Raw genomic sequence first — 22,394 nt, 5'->3', positions numbered from 1 at the left:
TTTGTTGATGCGATTTTCTTTTTCTTTCATTTTTCATACCATTTGTCATGACCACTGAAGTATTATAATACTTCTCAAACGTGTATTGTTCGCTATGGTCGTTGGCGATGCTGTTCTTTTCAAAGGGATACCATTTGGTCGCTATGCTCAGAACTCTACTGACAATTGATATAGGATTGCAGGTATCTTGTTCAACTTCCTATCCGGGTTTGCAATGAGGAGAAAAGAGCTTCGCCTTGGACACCATCAGATGTTATTAGTTGAACGCAGCAGTCAAGAAAGAGTGCTTAATGTGACCCAATGTGAATTTATGGTTGCCATCATATTGTCTATGACAGTATTAGCTTTTCACCAGAGAAGAGAGACTCAGTGGCTCAGTTTTTGGGTCTGTTAACTACTTTCTTATGTTATCTGATATCAAATAGACAGCACTCAGCAAAATGGCTTGTGACTGTTAAGACGGCTTTTGCTCTCTATAATAAGACACAACTGATGTCTCTTATTGCCGATTTTACACTTGTAGTGACCACTAGGCAAGCTCAATGAATGTTCCCTCCTCCTGCGGCATTTTCCTATATTCTTATCGCTGCCAAGCATACAGTAAGCAATAGCACTTTATTGTACAGCTGCTTTGATCAAGTCTTTTGATTTCAACCGACAATGGTGGTGGGCACTCTTCCAAAATCTTCCAGAATATTAAATGCACCATTAGCCTTAATAAAGCGACTGATTCTGTCACAAAACAAATTACATAACGTTCAATGTTTGGCACCTTTAAAGAAGATTTGTCCTTATTGAAGCGAATAAGAATCCATGTTACATGGAACACGAGACAAGAGATGGGAGATGGTTTTCAGAAAATGACCAATCACAGGCCGGTAATGCAGTCGTCCAAGATCTGCAAAATTTTTCTTCGATACTTAAGACTTATGACTTAAGAAAATGACTTCGGTATAACCACGTGTCTCGTCGTTGATTCGAGCAGAATATAAACTGGTTTAGTGGAACAGTTACCATGTAGTACCATCTCACAGTTCACAAAATGAATAAAATAGAAAAGAAGCAACACATTCATTCGGCATGGTCGATATTCCTGAGAAAATTCAATTTATCACCAGTCGTAAATAGGAGGTCGCTAATAGTAAATGCCTTACGCCTTGATTCTTGCAATGGTACCAATTATCAAGAAGTCGAGCTTACTTAGCTTCTTACTGCGTCTAATAGTTTCAGTGTATTCTGTAGGGAATCGTTGAATCTCGCATACTGTGCATCACTTTTCTTAGTTTCATTTTGAGGTTAGCGACCGGTGGTATCAAGCGCACCTTTTTGCATACAGATTTTAGAAATTTCAGTGGCATATAATATATTCAATTTAAAGTATTCTGTGTATCTCTGAAATTAAATAATTTATAAAATGACGACTTATAATCACCTTTATCATATAGTTACATTTATACATTGACCAGTGACTCTTTATCTTTTGATTACTGCCGTAATCTACATGGAATATGGCACTGTCCAAGGTTTTGTACCCTGTCAGTTGAAGGCTCCAACTCTAGAGGAGGCACTAAAATTACGCAAGGAATTGACAGAATTATTGAATTCATCGGGATTGAACATTCGACAATGAGCAGCCAACGACAAGACCTTACTGGATGGATTGCCAGAACAATCCATCAACAAACGACTTCATCTCGGAGAATCATCGACATTAAAAACTCTGGGAATCGTCTGGAACTCTTCCGCCGACACCATCTCCTACGAAGTCTAAACGCGACCCGATACTTCAAGGATCACCAAACGATTCATCACGTCGGAAATCGCTAAAATTTACGATCCATTGGGACTCCTGGGACCAGTTATAATTCTCGCCAAAATGTTGTTACAGAAGATTTTGACAATTAAGACTGACTGGGACGAATCGCTCCCCATGGATCTTCACACGGAATGGAACCAGTATTATAAACAACTTCCGTTACTCAATAAACTCGTTTTCCAGCGGCGGACAGTCGCGCGGTCACCAACGACAGTAGAAATACACGGATTCTGCGACGCAAGCGAAAAGACTTATGCAGCATGTCTCTACGTGCGCACGATAGATGAGTACGGCCACATACACGTACAGCTTCTCGCGGCAAAATCAAGGGTGGCACCGTTAAAGACACAATCTGTACCACGACTTGAATTGTGTGGAGCTCTACTTTTAACATCCTTACTGACAACAACGAAGGAAGCACTGCACATTAAAATTTATCGTACCGTCATGTGGACAGACTCTATGATCGTATTACACTGGATACGAGCCTCTCCTCATCTTCTCAAAACATTTGTCGCCAATAGAGTATCCGAGATCCAGTCCAGAACGGATACTGCTGACTGGAGACATATCTCAACCTCCGAAAACTCAGCGGATCTGATTTCGCGAGGACAACAACCGCGAGAATTCATTCAACCATCTAGTTGGCAATTTGGACCAACATGGGTGAGTCGAGAAGAATCCTCGTGGCCAAAGGAACAACTCGAACCTTGCGTTATTATTCCGGAACAAAAGACGGCAACCTGTATGAATCTCTCCACGATCGACGCCAACATCCTTGACAAATTTTCCTCACGACACAAGATGCAACGCATCGCTGCACGCTGCCTTCGGTGGAAAAAGAACAATCAGGGAAAGGGGGGCCTCACGGCAGACGAGCTCGCCAGGGTCCACGATGCATTCATCAAGCTGCTCTATCGAGTTCATTTCTCTACGGAATTGCATAAATTGAAAATTAATCAGGGAGACGTGGGAGGTAAATTCCAACGCTTAGCCATTTTTCTCGACAAGGATGGGATTCTCCGAGTCGGGGGCCGATTAAGGCATTCGCCGATACCATTTTCGCAACACAACCCCATACCTCTTCCCAAAGCACACGCAACCACCTTGATCATTCAATCTGAGCATCACAGTCATTTACACGCCGGCGTCCAGAACACGTTATATGCCGTGAGGCGCTGGTATTGGCCGATCGACGGGCGAAGCCAGGTGTGGAAGGCCTTAAGGAACTGCATCCCTTGTATTCGAGCACGACCACCAGCAGTTAACTACACTATGGGAGATCTTCCGGAAGCAAGGATCACGGAATCGCGGTCTTTTACGCACGTTGGCATTGACTATTGCAGTCCGTTCTTTATCAAAGAGCGAAGACATCGAAGCAACACAAGGCTTATGTTGCGGTCTTCGTGTGTCTAGCCGTTAAGGCCGTTCACTTGGAGCTGGTGAGTGATCTCACAAGTGAAGGTTTCATCGCCGCACTTAAACGGTTTATCGCGCGACGGAGACTATGCAAGGCAATATACTCTGACAACGGAAGGAATTTCGTCGGGGCAAATAATGAATTGCAAGAACTCCAGGAACTCATCAAATCCGACGATCACAACCAACAGCTAGGAAAATTTCTGGAAAATCGAGCAATTAAATGGAATTTTATTCCTCCACGCACTCCACATTTCGGAGGTCTCTGGGAAGCTGCAGTGAAATCTTTCAAATATCATTTAACACGCGTCGCGGGTACTGAGCCATTCACATTCGAAAACTTTAACACCTTAATAATAGAAATCGAGGCGGTTCTCAATTCCTGCCCATTAACACCTATCTCATCAGATCCCAGTGATCTGATCGTCTTAACTCCCGAACATTTCCTCATTGGCGAATCACTCACGAGCTTACGAGAACGAAATTTCGTGGATGTTCCCACGAATCGTTTATCAGCATGGCAACACATACAAAAATTAAAACAACATTTTTGGAAACGCTGGCACCTCGAATACCTAAACGAGTTAACTGAACGAGGCAAATGGAAAAAAGGGACTCACCCAATCAAGGAGGGCACTATCGTGCTCCTTAGGGAGGATAACGTTCCTCCGATGCAGTGGATCTTGGGCAGGGTGCTCAAGGCTCATCTCGGTTCCGACGGTGTAGTTCGCGTTGTGACGGTCAAAACTGCCACGAGTGTGTTCGATCGGAGTGTGAAAGGACTTGCACCTCTACTACAACAGACAATGCACTGTAAAAACAGATCATATTTGAAAACTGTAAAATTTGCAAAAAATAATTGAGATGGAAAGAGAAAAAATTAATATTTAACAAGGACAAAAAGAAAATATAAAAAATGATAATATGTTTAGTATTGGAATAACTACTTCTTCTGATTCCAGTACTACCACAGGGCAATCATTTCATGAGCATTCAGCATTCTTTTTGTGAATAACAATATAACGCATAAAAAAGGAAATAATATATTCTCCCTGCTGCGTTCCCATTCATGTTTTTCTAATTTGCCAAAAGACGTTAGAACATTTCTCAATGTGCCAAGCGATAGTTGAGTTGTGTCGGTGGTTCCAGCAGGAGAATATATTCATTTCGACTCAAAAGCAGAAATTATTAAGTGACTTCTTCAATCTCAATCGGTAACATTAGACAATTAAAAGTAGACATTCATATCGATGGATATCGATAGATAAATCTAAGGACATCAAATAAAAAGCTAATAATTATTGGCATTTATAGGGGTAGTCAAAACCCTCACAGTCCTATTAATTTTTTTGAAAAATTAATTTCTGACATAGAAATCATATCCGATGGAGGAATCAATCATTGAGGCACTACATTTTCAATATCATTAAGACGTTTTATAGCTGATGCACTATCTCGAACCTTAACTTTAAGTCATCGGTGGACATAAGTTTCCACGACTATGTTCAAAGTGCAAAGTAAGTGGTGTGCGTGAAAAAGGTCGATATGCTTTCAGTGGTACAAACTATCCCCTAAGAAGTGACGGGGTATATGTTAGATGTGTTGACAAGGATCATCGTGCAGAAGGTCAGAGTCCATTATCTTTGATACCATTTGGGATGGTGTCACAACTATATTTTGAATGTATGCATTTCGTATGCCTAGGTATTACAAAACAATTATCATCTGTCTGGGTAGGTAGCAAATATGCACGTTATTCCAAATTATGAAGTAGAGATATTCATATAATACTAGAATGGTAAGATTAAAGGGACGCGCCGCAATTATAGGAATCGAGACTACCCGAGAGACATCCGTCGCCACGGGAAGAGATAATCGTCGAAATCTATCGATCGATGCTTAGAACAATGCCAAAACGTAGAACCCACTCCACCAAGGAGACCCGGGAAGATCGTGGAGGTCGAAGGATCGCACGAAAAATCACAATTAGAGAGCAATCGAGCAAGCGAATAGTCGAGTTTACGTAGAGAACGATAAATAGTACGAGAGAGAGAGAGAGAGAGAGAGAGAGAGCAGTGTAACTTGAAAGGAAGAAACAAAAGGCAGGGACGTTAGGAGAAGGAGTGAGTTCTTATCCGCTAAAGCGTCTCCTCTTCTTTTTTTATTTTTCCCTTTATGATAATAATTATAAACGGTAATTTTAATTATTCGTAGCAAAAATGATAAATTAAAACCAAACATCGTTTTTTCTTACACTGACGCTAAAAAGGGAGTAGATCTATCCGACCAAATGTCTTTATATTGCAATTGTTTACGAAAAACAGTGAAATGGTATAGAAAAATTGTTATAGAACTGTTATGCGGAATATGTCTGGTAAATGCGTGGTACATTCATAAAAAATGTGGAATTAAGTGTTTCCAAATTTTACAATTTAGAGAAAGAATTATTGATTATCTGTTAATGAATATTGGGAATCTTTCTAATGAAGTAATAATGAGTAAACGGAAACATTTTCTAACTTCGTACGAAGGATCCGCGAGAAAGACGAGAAAGCAAAGAATGCTACAAACGCTTAGCAGAGTTGAAACGTACTAAGTACGCTACGAATGAAACAAAAATAGTAATGACGTATTGTAATTATTGTAAGGACAAGCTGGCACTTTCTTTGGCCTGTTTTAAAAAATTGCATAGAAAAAATAGATAACTATATTTTATTACACTTAGTGTATCTGGTTGAATGCATGGAAATCCGAGGAAAATAATCGTGAATGTACGATGAGTGAATGTATAAAAGGATGTGTAACGAGTTAGAGTCAATTTTAAATTTGAGTTGGAGACAAGCTGTTGGATTATTTCAACATGTCAATGTAGAAACAAAAATGAATATTGTATTAAGAAATAGAATCCTGTATATAAACAGGAGAAGAAATTTATCGCTTCGAGTGGTCCCCAATCAGTTTAGAGTGAAAGGCCTGAAAGATAAACACATACAGACATTGCGTGGTTATTTTTTCTTAAGAAGGAGGAGCCAAGATTTTCTGTCGAGTGTTCTCACAACTCATATAGCTCTCGAAGCGTGAAGACGGTTTCTGAAGCCTAGTAATAAAAGTATTCAGTTAAATAGAATATCGGACTTTAAGTTTATTTCTATGGCTCATATCTAATAGAAGCAGTACCGCGTTCAATAAAATTTTCACTCAATTAGAATTACGCTTGTTTTCGCGAAACTCTGCAATTCCACATATTATATTGACAATTACTTTTCATCATACGATTTGCCTTTAAGATGGAAGGGAATAAACATTTATGCCGCTGGTACTATTAGAACCAAAAGGTTTTCCAAATCATCAGTGGTATCTGATACTGAATTCAAAAAGAAAAAAAAGGTTGGTCTGATGAACAGCGAAGACAATACAGTCGTATCCGAATAGCATGATAACAATTTAATGTGTTTCACATCGAATTTTATAGAGACAGGAGATGACGATAAAGTACTCAGATTGGACAAAGGAATTTAAATATATTTCTGTAAGACGATCCGAAATAGTAAAGATGTGCATAATTATAATACGGGAGGTGTAGATTTATTAAATGAAATGATAAGTACATATCGGAATATATACTTATATAGAGTGAGAGTGTCCAAGAGCATAATATCGTTGGATAAAACTATATAGAAAGCTAAACGAGATAGGCCGTCTACATTATTTCCATCATCAGTAAATATAACATTTCGAACATCAGAGAAACGGCCTTTCAAAGAAATTTAAAAGGATCGTGCAGAAAACATGCCCAGGATAGGTGACAATAAAGAAGCCACCAGAAGCAAGTTGCCGGAATATAAAAGAAAACGTCATCACGTTTTTTGTGGTAAATGTCGAGTTTAATTATGTTTTTTAAGAAATAGAAACTGCTTCTCAAAATTTCATAGGAATTGGAATTGAAAATGGTGAATTTTTGTAACTATTATAAGAAACATAAAAAAAATTGATGTATCGTATACTGCAACTTACTTCATTTTAAGTTCCTGAAATTTCATTATCGATTGTTGTAAAATAAAATACATTGTTTCGATGCTATCGCAAACCAGTTTAAGTAAATTATTTTATTTTCATATGCAGCATATCGGATAATGTGTACAATGTAATGTACATGCTATAAAAGAAAACTCAAAAAAAATGAAGTAAACAATGATTCTTTGTACATTGAAAAATTATGTTCCAAATCATCTAATAATTCAAAAATATATTCTTGCTTTTGAAAAAGAAATCAGACTTGTAAGGATTAAATCCATTTATGGGCATCAAAAACATATTATTTTTTACACAATTTTAATAATGCTGTTGGAATACGTGTAAATAGTATAATTTTGATTGAAAGTGGGAAAGATAAGATTGCAAGAAGGAGAAAAATATTTTATTTCGAGAATATGCGTAGCGAGATAGAGTATATAATAAGAAAGTTTTGGTTTTCTTTTCTACTATATATATTAATTTCTTACTGGAGAAGAGAATTACTCATTAACCACAAACCTCAATATACCAACAAATGCTAATTGAGTGGATAAATTATATACCCTTAAAAACACAAAACCATTCTATTACCATGTTATTAGTTACCAATATTTTTAAATATCTCGCTTTTAACATTAACGAACTTGTACCACTAATAGATAAAATATACGTACAATTTATATCACAAATTTCTAAACAATGTCCAAAATAAATTCCTGATCGTAAACAAAATAAATTAAATTAAAAGTGTTGAGATACATTGTAAAAATTACTGTAAAAAATTGACTAAGCCACACCATTGCATCAACCTTAAATATTCAGGCGCCATTAAGTTGTTGCTTGAAGCGTGTGACACAAGTAATTCGAGGCCAACTCAAAATACAAACTTGTAAGCGCTGAATAAGTACAATACTACACTTTCATCATATGTACCGTAAACAAATGAAGTAAAATAGTGAATGTACTTACTCGCGCTTGGAAAACGGAAATTGAATGGATAGGCTCCCTAAAATCCCACACCTGGGAATTACTGACCTCGCTCGTGACGTGCCGATACATGAGAAAGTTCCTGAACATGTTCACGTAACGTATGAATAATTTCTCCAGTTTGTACGGCATTAAAATTTGCTGTTCTATCCCAAGACGCTGTAACTACTTGTTCCGTATCAGGTAGTCTGCCTGCTACACTTATAATCATCAACATTTGCATGGCCTAGCAATTCTCCTACCAGAATCCTGAAACATTTCAGATTATAATTAGCTATCAAGTTTTTCGAATTTCTATATCTTTTATCTATGAAGTGGGAACTTGGAAATCTGAAGCAATTATGTGTCACAAATTACTGCACAACGTATATATAAATTTCTCTTAATAAGTTTTTTAAAAAAGATCGAACTCAGCACGCACTATTGCCGTTTAAAACATTGCAAGCGGCAAACAGTGATCACGGTCTAAGAAAAACAATAGCCGAAAGCAACGAACTGTAATCTTAGTTACGTGACACTGTCGGTAGGAGACTTATGATCACAGATCGAAGAAAAATAAACGTTGGAATCAGAGGACTCCAATTTCAGTTACGCAATAGACGACAGTGTGTCACTTATTTACAAAGTTCAGTTTCTTCGCATCAATAACATTCGTAAATTATAAAAATAGCTAGAGCACGCGAGAAAACTGAATTTGTCCGCTGCAGTATGAAAAACGTGAAAACCTGACCGGCACTCAACTTGACGCTAGCGCCAATATTAGTAGATATACCTAATTAGAATAAATGTTGATACTAATACATTTTTCAAAATTATTATTTTTATTACAATGGCGCAAAGAAATGAATGCAGTGTAAAACATAGAAATCGCATAATAAAAAAATCGTGTTCGCGGCACAGGCAATCGATATAAAATTAGCGTAATGTTTGAAGTGTCAATAATACATACATTTAGTAAAATCTCATGTTAATAATACGTATAGTTGGTAAGAACTTCGAGTCATATTCGAATTTTTCTAGTAGGCGGTTAACAGTACTATAAGTGGTTCTGGAATTTATATTTTCGACACATACTGCTAGAATCACAGCTAAAAGTACATAAAAAATTGCAATATTCTTCTTTTATTATTTATATTAATTGTATTATATTATTTATATTAATTAATTATTATATTACATATATTGTAAGAAATTATGTTTACGAGTTATTACTCCATTTTCCTCAACTTCTTACAATATTCTCTATCTGCCCATTAAAGATTTAAAAAAAACGGACATGAATGAAAAAAACAAGAAAATTCGACCAAGAGGATGTCAGATTGATCTCATCTTTATCGATCCTTAGCACATTAATGTCTTTTTTCATATCAACAAACATAAACATTCGAAACTGATAATGAGATTCACAATCTACAAGTCAAGAAAGCAATGTTATAAGTAACTTTATAGAATACTTTGTATGTTTAGCATACAAGTTGGTCTTATAGTGAGATACTTAATACCTTGTATGTCTTCTAATACCTTCTTCAGAAGACGATTTTTTAAAAAACGTTGTATGCAGTTCTAGCAATTTGGAAAATAAAATACATTTATAAAAGAAACTCTAATTATTAATTATGATACAATTAGAATAAAATAAGTCACATTTCTTGTTAAAATATCAACGCAGAATTCATTTTTATTTTAAATAAAAAATTGAGTAATTCTTTTAGAATAAAATATATGTATAGATCACATGTTCTTGTACTCACATGTATGTAAGAAAATAAGTAACTAGACACATCCAGTAATTGCATTCTAAAGGAACTGACTTACTTATGAATTAACAGATAGCTAATATTAAATTATAATCATTTTGAAAATTTCTCTATGTTTAAAATGAGAAATTAAATTTTACGAAAAATTTAAGATATTGTGCGATGAAATTATCGCGACTGAGTGCAAAATTATTAAAGAAACGAATTCAGAATGCATAAAAACAATTGCACGATCGACTGTTATTAAATATTAGCTAAAGTGAATTTAAAATAAATAATTGTTTATTTATTTATCAGCTTAACTGAAGATTTATCAGGTCTAATACTTCCTCCAGGATTTCTGACGGTTAAATAATTATTTCCAATCAGTCTTTCATAAATTCACTAATTTTTAATACATAATAAACAGATATTACTATTATTTCACTTGCTTTCACTTTATATTAAATCAATTTAACGGTACCATAAATTTTATTATTTATACTACTTTATACCGCACGAAAAAATTTGTTAATTCCTCTTAACACATTCGCGACCGCTGACATGAATTCACATTCTGCTTAGTTGGCTCACTAATAGTTAGCCAGTTTTATTTTAAGCGACACATACCTGCGACATTGATATTTCAAAACAAATTTTATCATTTTTATCCTTGCTTTAACGATACAAATTTACGGCAACCAGTATCAGAATTTCATTATTTTCGCTGGTACTTATTATTAAAAACGAAAAATATTTGCCAGACGCGAATGTGTTAATACCGTACTATTCCGTTTAGCCGAATACTTTTTGCCAACGGTTGTATACAATATATACATGCAGAAATATGTAATTCTACAAGTATAATAATAATAAAAGATGACGTGTAATATTCTAATATTACTATTAACAGCCGTTATTAATACAATTGTATCTTTATCGTAATAAAAAAGCCTCTATATTTCCTAACGTTCGTTACAGCATATTTGTCCATTTCGTTCATTACAGCATGCTAATAGTAAAGAAATTATTCGTTTTAATACTCGTTTGTCTTAACAAACCCTACTATAGTTTAAAATATTGTTTGCGCGTATGAAAAAGTAATTATCAGTATGTTAAAAATTGAATAATTAAGCTGTATTATATGTAGATAGTATAATACATAAGCATCTGGAATTACTTTAACATTGTTAACACGTGAATACCCTCCGTATTAAATTTATTTCATTTTTGTGTCGTGCATCTCATACTCTACACGCTTTCCCTGATAATTATGATTTTTATGATATTGTAAAAATTGCAAAATATATGCTAGAAGCTAAACTATCTAACTGTAAAAGTATTATATCTAAAATATATTATATCTAGTGGAAAGTATTATATCTAAAAATCCATCCGGCACGAAACACGTTAATGTAACGTTATATAAATAGAAAATTGTAACGTTTAAATTACTTTTGCGACGTGTTTATTCGACATAGGCGTACACCTGAGATGTTTACAGAAAACGGGCGAGGGACGAAAAACAAAGCGAACAAGAGTCATGTATCAACGTAATACCGTTACACAGATCGTTACCATGAATATTATGAATGTTCTCGAATTCGACAACATTCGAATGAATATGCCGCGTTGCATATCAAATATATGAAGATATATTTCTTTGTACATTGATAAGTATGTAAACCGATAAAATAAGTAGATGCTATCAAATTACCTTAATAATACGATACACAAGCCGGTTTTTTCACACGGCGTAAGTTATTACGTGATAGGCCGGTACACGTGGTCGTGAAATCGATAAATTATGAATTATCGCTACTTGCACAAAAACTTAACGCTCTAGATTATAAACCAAAGATCGAAAGAACAAAAAGAAGGAGGAAGAAAAACAAAATCGAAAAAAATACTTAGAGTTTTCCATTCGCGAAGCACTTAACACTCACGGCTTCGCAAACAGTACTTATCGACGGCCTGCCTCGTAATGAAGAACGACGCACGATGGTGGTGGATAGTCTTCACTGATTGGCCCTGGAAATGGACTCAGCCGACAGCTCATCGATTCTAATTGGGTGTTCTTTTCTTTATGGAAAGGGGATCGTAGAATCCTTACTGATCGTTTTAATAATACAGTGGGCGCTCCAATCTTCACTAACGTTGTAAGATATCGCGCGCGCTGGCTTTTTTATGAATTATTCACACCTGTATTTGTCTCGACTGATGTTCTTCGCTTCGAATAAAGTTCTGATAGAGATTGTATAAATTCATTTTTACGAATGTGTTTGTAGTATTTTTACAAATTAAAGTTATTTTTCAATTATTTTCACGCTCACTTTACATCAGCAGTATTTTTCTATTTAGTGATTCTAGTTATCACTGTATTTTGTTTGAAAACAAAAAATATTGACTATTCTTATGAAAGGTTCTAGTGTTAAGTAATATATAATTCAATTGAAATTTTCCAAGTCCTTTTCAGAATCCTGAAACTTTAAATTGAATTTGTAAGCAGTGTAATAAGTTAAGATATAAGTTAACATAGGATAATCACCGTTGGATCATCAAGAATTTTATTTTTCTCCTCTTTGGTTTAATTTTTACTCCAATAATTATCTCAATTTGTTTGGTCTTTGTTTTAGTGTTATATTGGAAGGATTTTAATAATTAATAACCACGTCAATGGGTAATACAGTAATTAGTTCTGAATCTAAATCGGTGAAAAGGGTCATACTGATTTGTGAGATTCTCCTAATATGGTTGCTTTTGGTATAACGGAGGTTTTTTAATTCATGAAGACTGAATTTCTTAATTTTTGTTCTGAATTTGCCAACGAGTTATCGAAGTCTACAAGATCATCGAATTTTTCAGCGTCAACGAGAGACACTTGCGTTTTTAGTCATAATCGTATGGTTGACGACCGAGTATTTGATTTCCATTCTTTTAAGGCAAATGACATTACAGTAAAAAATTGGTTTATTATAGTTATATTTTAACAGTTTTTAATAAAATGAGAAATGCACCCCCTCCTCCCCGCCTTTCTAAATTGTAGCCAATGTTTCTTTCCTTTTGTTTTATATTATTCGAGCGGCCAAAGATAGAGATTTCCGTAATCAGTCATCAATGTATTAAAGCAGCATAATTTACAAAAACCGGGGAGAAAGCTAAAGAATGTCTAGCGTCGTTGTTACAGTACCCGTCATTTTATTGCGTCGATTACTAAGGCAAAATAACCGACGAAAGAACAATCAATCACGCTGCTTGTCAGTGTAAGTGAAAGTAGGGATACAGTGGACATCGCGTCCTCCAATTGGCAAGCGTAACGAGGTAAGGTTATGCAAGTCGGAGAAAAAGCCCAGAGGATTAATGCCTGACTGGTTGCTCTACTTTTACGACCTTCGCATCAATGAATCGTCTTATTTTAACATATTTAGTTAATAGAGGGTGAAATATAAACATGATGCCTCATAATTTAACTAACTAAAAATTAAGAAAACTGTATTTAAATATTTGAAGCTATATAAAACATTTATTATACACTTTTTGCAAGTGATATACTACGAAAATAGTTTCAGTGATTTTAATCCACACGTAGATATCAAACTACCCCGAAAGATCAACCACAAGATATAACAATAAGTTGTATTTCGAGGTAGTAACATTTGAAGTTTAATACTGCAAAGGAGGAATCGTTTTGACAAAAAACAAGTTGCAATTTATCATAAAGGAGAAAGTAAAAGTCGTCACAGATTTGCACAATCATTGGTAACGAAAGAGGTTACAGTTATGAATATTATTAAAGAGAAAGCCGGAATATATTTAATAATTGAAACAGTCTGAAAACAGTGCTGAAACAGTGCATAGAGTAATGAGTAAAATTGATTGAACAACCCAATGTAAATGAAATAAATGGAAGATAAAGATTGACTTTTGTCGATGAGTTCATTACAAATCTCAGAATTGACACGAAGATATTATTTTCGCTGACAAGAGTAGATTTTTCGTTCATAAATGAATATCTGTAATCAACAAATGTAAAAGCTAAAGTCTAAACTACAAACGTTTTGTAATTACACGAGCATACATTTAATCCATCTGAGTTGAGGAATTCGTATATATCAAAGACATTTTACGTAAAACTATGTATATGGATTTGCTAGAAAATAATTGTTTGAAACGTTTAATTTATCATGCCTCCATTGTCTTGTAATCTTTGCAGAACAGCTGTCTATGTATGTCCGTCAAGTATATACGTCTTTGCCCTTCTTAAAGTAAATGTTGTTGCGTTTCTACGAAGCCCAAGTGAAGTCGTTTCCTTGCTTATCGCAACGTGTTATCATAAACTTACGATTAAAAAACTCAAAATAACCAACAATAATTTACTAAAAGCCTTATGAGAATAAAGGCGAGTAATATGCGAATAATAATAAAAGATCAACATAACAATCCTAAGCAAAGAACAAATTGAGTATGAATATTTGCTTCTCTTGTATCCTATCTCTCACTCTCTTCTTACATGTTCGATAAGAGTGTTCTCGTTTGTTACATGCTCGTAACGAAAAGGCTATTCTTGAGGTTAAGATGTTTTAAATAATTTCGTATACTCTCGCGACCTTCGACACAAATAATTTTTAGAATAGTTCATTTCGACGTTGTCGATAGTCATCGCGTATTGTAAACGAGGTATTTCTTAAGGGTCAGTTCAATATGTGCAAGGAGCAGTACATCGAACCGTGCACATAATGGAACCAGACTAAAATCTTGACCTTTCGAAAATTCTCAAATGGTCACCGAGGGAATTCGTTCTTTTGAGATGAACGCGCGCTTCGAGCACACAAGATGTGAACGATACTCGAAGGGGCACACTGATTGATAATTTGCATCGTTCCGATAAATGCCAACACAGTGTCCATCCTCTACACGGAGGTGGGAGCAGCGGACGAACTTTCAAATACACAATAGACAATCAGAAACAGAATAGACAATCAGATATACACGAAACATTTCAGATTATAATTAGCTATCAAGTTTTTCGAATTTCTATATCTTTTATCTATGAAGTGGGAACTTGGAAATCTGAAGCAATTATGTGTCACAAATTACTGCACAACGTATATATAAATTTCTCTTAATAAGTTTTTTAAAAAAGATCGAACTCAGCACGCACTATTGCACGATTATCGGCTGACAACGAACGAACAACCTCTCACAAAAACGATCGAATTGTGCTCGAGAATCGTAAACGAACGAATATTCGATTAGAACTAGCGGAACAATATTAAGTTAGCGGACACGTCGCGATGAACCGCATTCGAGCTGGGATTTACAACCCCTTCGCGAATTAAATCAGCCGTTAATAGCTGAACTTCACCTTCTTTTTTCAAATTTCTTTTCGGATTCGTGCTAGAAGAAAAAATTCGTGTAAAAAATTGTATTCGTTCTTATTAGTGAATCGTGCTATTTCAAAATGGGGTAAAAAGAACTGTATAAAAAAAGAGTTGAATGTATTTTTTCATATTTTTACACGTCGATTTTGAATCTCCATGTGTTTAGACAGTCTTATATTTCATTAAATAGGGTTTGTAGAGCGGCGTTTATCGTTACTGGATCTTTGCTTTGGTCTAGGTTACTATGTCATCTGCAAAGGCTGTTACTTTTCTCTCTTTTTTTGAATTAGTCCAAACATTATTGATAAACGGCTGACGTAGATCTTGAATAATATCGGTGGGTTGACCGTTCGTTGTCGAAGTCTGCTTCAACTGTAGATACTCGTGATGTAATGCGTACTGTCCACTTGCTATTATGCATTTTTTTGTCATGTATCATATAGTCCATAGCATTTTAATTAGGTTTTAAGGAAGTTTTTTTTTATTAATTTATAGAATAATCCTTCCAGCCATATGGTGTACAAAGTTTTCCATATCGATTAACAGAGCGTCGAAACAATCGCTCTTATTTCTTGCTCAGTATATGTCATTTAGAAACTTTATGATTGCGTTTATGTCTATATTGAAATTGTGGTTTCGGCATCATGTTGTTTTTACTGCAACGGTGGTTTATGGCTTCGTTTGGTGGTGTTTCTTTTACGTCTGAGTTGTTTAATGTGTTTCGATCTACGAGTCTAGATATTGTGTTTTTATTGTTTATGACTGTATTTATTTCTTGTTTGAGATGGTTTATTTTTAGTAGTATAACGTTAATTAGCTGCTCTGCACCAGGTACCTCGTATTCTACATGCACTGCTTCGAAGTGTATTGCTATTCCGTTTAATTTTGTTGTTGCGTCAGTGATGATTGAGTTATTGGGGGTTTTATAATTTATGTTTGCTCTATTTAACAGTTCGGTGTTGAAGTGGATGATTTTTAGGGGTTCGACAATTATTAAGTCTTTATTTCTAAAGAATACAATTCTCACAGTGAAAGGACTATTGTTTTTGTTGCTTTTTAGACATACGTTTTCAATTTTGTTTTTCAAGTATGTGCTCAATGCATTGTAGAATGCTATTCTGAGCTGCTTTTTTATTTCTTTTAAATGTGTTTATAGTGTGGTGATTGTTTTTGCAGATTCGTATTTTGCTTAGGTTATTGATTTTCCTGATGATTTGGCTGTTTATTTTACGCAGATATTTGATTTTTTGTTCCGTTTTTTTGTTTTTATTTATTTTGAGGGTTACTTGCTCTGATGCTTAGATTACGTTTTAGTTTATCTGTAGAAGTTGTCTGTCTGTTTCGATGTTTGTTAGGATTCTGTTATTTGCGATGTTCGCGTTATCGTTGTCAGTGAAAAATTTTTTATATTTGTGCCAGTCGGTCTTGTTGAGGATCAATCTTGGTTTGTAGACTTCGGTTTCAGTTTGCAACTCATTTAAATTTTTTATTTGTATTTGTATATCTCTATCGTCATCTCTATCTTGTCACCATTGTATGGTCGGGAACGGAGTTGTTGGTTTTTCGTTAAGTTTATAAAATCCAGTCTGATGTCGACCAAGCAAAGGTAGATAGAAGCCCCCGTTTTTGGGAATGATGGTTGTTCCGTTCTGTGTAGTTGTACTCTGTATTTCATTTTGTTATCATTTACTTATCCTTACAGTGTTCTCCCTCTGTTGTCGTTTATCGTATTGCCCTATGAAATGTGTCTCGCATTTAAATTTCCTGCTAGTAGGTATTATAATAATTGGGTAGGCTTTCGAGTTTCGAATAGCTAGCTTAGCTCAACTGTGAATTCTTTTTTTCCTGTGTTTGTTACGTATGTTAATTAATATCAAACTTTACATGATTGTAATGTTTTTAATTTCGGTTTGTAGTGTTATTTGTATTTGCGTGGTTTCAAGATATGAGTGTACGATTGTATTTTCTGGTTGTATATTTTTATATTTGAGAGGTTGCTTTAGAATTATGGCTGTTTCACCTCTTTGTTGGAATTATGACCTGTTTGTTTGGATTATGTTTTTAGTTTTTTTTAAATGGAATATGTGTTTCTGATTTACTTTAGGTTCTGATAATAGTACTACACTTGGGCAGTATTTGTCTAGAAATTGTTCTTTCGTTTCTGATAATGAAATTCACATTTATTTGTGCTATTGTTCTGCAAATTTTTGTGATTCAAGAGCTGGTCCATTGTTAGAAAATCAATGCTTCCACTATTACGTTCAATGAATTCGTGTTTTGTTTAATGTTTTCTGTGATATTTGTTATTTGTTATATTCTGTTAATGATATAGCTATGTAAGGTGTTCCGTGATTTTCGAAAGTCTCCTCCAGCAATAAGTCTCGTCGTTTAATCGCTAGCTGCAAAGAACGACTTTGTGTTGTGAAATTTATCGGTTGCTTCAGAACATTTTCTGCCTGCACGGATCTTACACTGTTTTTTCTATCTCTACCTCATACATGATCCCTCTTCTCTTCAAATTTAACTACACGTTGTTATATCGTACGGTTAGAAGGAGCACACAAACACACCTGACCCCACAATTGAAAATATCATCCGTAGTCAACGTTAGTAGGTACCTTTTTATCGCTTAATGTCGACGGATGCCGATATTATTTTTGCCCGCATCATTATTCGGACGTTTTTGCACTAGGGTCAAATAATATCTTCTCCGATTTATATATGTTTTATATGTGTACTATCTATATAACCAGCTTTTAGATGATCGTTTACCATGGAAGATGTGACTCTTTCGCTGACGGTGCAACTATTTATGCTGCTGAGAAGTTCCATAAAGGGATGGCCATTTTTGTTTGGAGCATATGTGTACAGTAAACAAGATATTTATTTATTTATTTATTTACTACAAATACCGTGTTTCGTTCCTCGCTAACATCTCACAGGTCTTAAGTTCAAACCCTCTCGTCTCTGATTTTTTCCTAATTTCTACATTTCCTTTAATTATGCACGTCATCATCATTTTAAATAGTATTTTTTACTACTTTCATACACAAACCAATAAGTGAAAAATAATAATTCAGAAATAAAAAATCGTAATATGTAAAAATGCTTGTGGAGTGTTGTATCTTCGAATTTATTTGGATCAATTTAAAAATTTTATAAGATACGAGACTGAAGCTACATTGTATCGTTACGATGTTTTCCATAACGCCAGGCGATATGATATTTAGATCGATAGAAGTTGAGATCATTTCTTAGATCACATTATATTACGCATGTATTTCGTAACTATCGCATTAATGATTATCGTGGCAACAGAAAAAAATTTATGTTTTATCGATTACAGTTATCATAGTAATAGTAACTGGCGTCCTCAGTGACTCCGATCAATCGTCGTTGTTACCTGTTCCGAACAATGAATCATCGTACCAAGGAACGTTATTACTTATCTGCGAAAGCGTTAGTCCGGTGTTAACTATCCGAGTAATATGTGTACAATATCAAGCATCATCATCGTTTTCATCACGTACACAACGCGAATTATTTGATTAGACACTACGCTATTGTGGACGAGCCATAAAACTTTATGGAACAGGTAAGCAGCTGTTCAAGACGGACATCGTCAGTCTAAACACGTTTGACACCGGGAACCGTGCAAGTGCTGTCGATAATACGAAATTAGAAACGGATCAAACGAAAAATATGTTTGTGGTTTCGAAGAAAATTGAAGACGACTCGATGATCGTCGATATTCAAGATTTATTGCGAGATCACGGTTATTTACGAGTATTCGGTGATTTCGAACGAAATTGAATACTCTGTAAACTTGAAAGCTCCAATAATAAACATCGATGCGTGCAACAAGGTATATAGAAATTATCGAAGATATTACAGTAGGGAAACAGAATTGGCATTTACTAAAGAGAAAATACCCACTTTGAACCTGCTTCTATTTACGCGTTTACTATCATATTACAAGCACCCAACAGTGTCAACTATTCAGGCACATTTCACTGCCAAGTTGACGGTCGCAAGACAGACCTTCATGATTGGTGAATGCAAATTCTTGGTAGGCGGAGCAATAAGAGGCCCATATGAAAGTCCAAACTCTAATTTGTCTGCAGCTGGTAATAAAACGTTGTCATTCATATACTGGAGGTCAAAAGTGATGCATCAATCATGAGATTATATACTTAGATTAGATTAGATAGTTATCTTCAGCATATAATTTTGAACATATGTTGATTGTAACTGCGACGTAACTCAGTGTTGAATTCGTTCAGTTATTGGAATTTTTGTATAATAGTTACAAGTTTGTGTAGCCTCAGTTAAATAAAATAATATGTACAAAAATATTAAAAGTCCACAATTGGGCAGCTTAAATTCTTGACTTAATTATTATTGAACATGTCTGGGCTTATTTAGACAGAGCAAGAAGAATGCGGATGAACTGTTTGAGGTGTTGCATACAGAATAGCGAAACATTCTAATGGAAATTATTAATAACATATGAAAAAGCTGTATGAGAATACTTGATGCTGTAATTAAGAAATGATCAAAATGTTCTTTACATAATTATCAACAGCATATTGTACAAGAATATGAGTACAATAAAATATATATATATATATTCTACCTAACTGTGTACGTTTTGCAATCGTCAAATATGTAAATTTGTTATATCAATGTAAGTGTTCTAAGACCTTTGTATGTTGTACGTACGAAAAGAACAAACAGCTTTCCTTTGAGCAACATAAGGATAGCCAACTTTTACAAATGCCACTTTCTAATCTAGATATATTATACAGATAGAAAAAAATAAAGTAAAGTAAAGTAGAGTAAACATAAATGGTACAACTGCGACATAATACTTTTCTTAAAACACTCTTACGTCCTCTTCGTGACGACGCGCGAAAATTAAATGATATAGTTACAGTATATTAAATACCAAAATATTTCATTGCGTATTCATAAAATTCCTATCTTGATAATCTATTTAAATGAAAAATTAAATGGTATTTAAGTAACTGTCAAACACGTGATCATTAAAATGAAGTTGTAAAATAATTTTGTTACTAATTTGTATAACATAATTTCCTTATATCGACGAAAGAGTTGTAGGAAAAATTTGAATACTTCATTAGAATTGATCAATATTAATTTTTATGTAAAAATATTTTAACGAAGAACAATTCTATTTACACCAAATTTTCATAACATCTGTATAATTTCAATAGAAATTTTTGAATTAAAATGTTATGAAATGTACAATACGTGTAAATACGTAAATTCCCTTCGCATCGATGATAATATAGAGAAGTTTGCGAACTGTTGTGGTCGAATCGTTTACTTCGTTATAGTGGCGAACTGAGGATGCGAGCAAACAAAAAATACAATTACATAGAAAATTGCAAATTTACAGCAGCAACTATAGTGGTTGATTCATTACTCAGTCGAACACACGGGTGTAATAAATTTTTATCGTCAAAGTGCAAAACAACGCTGTATCACGCGCTTACATGTATTTAATGCGTTGCCTGTGTTGCACACTTCGATGGAAAGGTATGTCAATTAAAGTCCCTGAGACAAGCCAGACAAGCCTTTTCGAACAATACAGTGGCTAACAAAATTACGAAACGTTATTTAGTGTGTATTGTCTCATTTATACTTTTTGTGCACGATACACTACACTCAATTTTGCTGTCTACACTACAACGTAAAGCCTAAAAATGTACGTACGAACATATGTCCAGAATTTATATAGCGCTTCCTATTACTTTTTAGGTAAAGGTTTTTAATCGTAGGGTATTATCGTTGTTATGCTCAACACGGAAAAACATATTTTTACAACTATTCGATCGTTAAACATTGAGATATAGATCTCTTTTTTTTCCTATTTATTTGAAAATGAAACAAGTCCATTAGTAATGCAGAGTAGCCGACAAATTAGATTCCTTTTACACGTAATGAAACGAGAAGATTTTTTCTGAACCAAATCTCTAGAAAAAGCAATATAAAATAGGAAAACAAGTGCGTACGAAGAAATTATGAATTGACTGAAAATATGCGTGGATTAGTCGCGCAAAGTTTTTTAAAAAATCTGTATGGAAGAAAACATGCCATTTGAAGTTACTCTTCTATTTGATGAGTTTACTGTCTTGCATATCTCCAATTTACCATTATTACTTTACTAGGCTAAATATAAAGAAGAAATATAAATGAATTCATTATTTTTAGTTATCTTAGTAAAGTAATTTACTTTTTACACTTGTTTATTTACATTTCCTTTTATAACATAACTGAAACTAATTCTTGGATGTCTCCATTTTAATCAAGATTATTTACATTAAATAATCCATTTTAGAAAAGCCAACTTCCATTAAAATATGGGCATAAATTTGCTCCTGTTTTGATTGTTTATAATCTATTATCATTGAAAGAGATATAAGTCCACTTGTAGCTAAAAAGATCGTTTTATATTTTAACACTTTTATTAATTACTATTATATAATAATAAATTTTAACAGGTTCATAGCGTTAAAAACGAGCGTTAGCCAATATTTTTAAATGTAAACCTATAATTATCTCAACAGCAAAAAAAATTCACTTGTATCACTACCAAAAACAATAGATCTGGTAATATGTCTATACACTTGTATACTTTCGCGTAATCTATTATAGTGAAATGTGACATCTATTTTATTGAAATTTTTTCAAGATCGAACTGTTTCATAATTTGTAAAATAAAATTTGAAAAATCGTCTACTCTTGAAATTTTCTTGTAAAAAAAAAATGTCATAAATGTAACGTTATAATTCGGTTGGTTCGCTCTAATATATCAAGTTCATCCAACACCAGCTGTTTGATCAAGACATTGTTTATCGAAGCATCGTTTAACAGTTTTCTTAAAACGATACATTATTTAGTCATAATTAACGGTTTCATGGTTAGTATCGTGCGTCTCTATAATAACGCTTTCTTGTAAATAGTGCGTGATCTTGTGATCGACTTAACTTAATTACTACATTTGTTTCATAGATG

General features: G+C 34.2%; 1 protein-coding gene across 1 annotated transcript; it reads left to right on the top strand.

The window, feature by feature from the left end:
* Positions 1-1,876: 1,876 nt before the first annotated feature.
* Positions 1,877-4,224, top strand: LOC143431770 (uncharacterized). The gene is made up of 3 exons (XM_076908712.1): positions 1,877-3,109; positions 3,163-4,074; positions 4,198-4,224. Exons 1-3 carry the CDS (start codon positions 1,877-1,879, stop codon positions 4,222-4,224), a joined length of 2,172 nt encoding a protein of 723 aa, XP_076764827.1.
* The last annotated feature ends 18,170 nt before the right edge of the window (positions 4,225-22,394 follow it).

Source organism: Xylocopa sonorina, unplaced genomic scaffold (genome assembly GCF_050948175.1).
Source record: "Xylocopa sonorina isolate GNS202 unplaced genomic scaffold, iyXylSono1_principal scaffold0014, whole genome shotgun sequence".
Taxonomy (NCBI): Eukaryota; Metazoa; Arthropoda; class Insecta; order Hymenoptera; family Apidae; genus Xylocopa; species Xylocopa sonorina.
The sequence above is the reverse complement of the archived record's forward strand: the minus strand, read 5'-3'. Positions and strand labels throughout refer to the sequence as shown.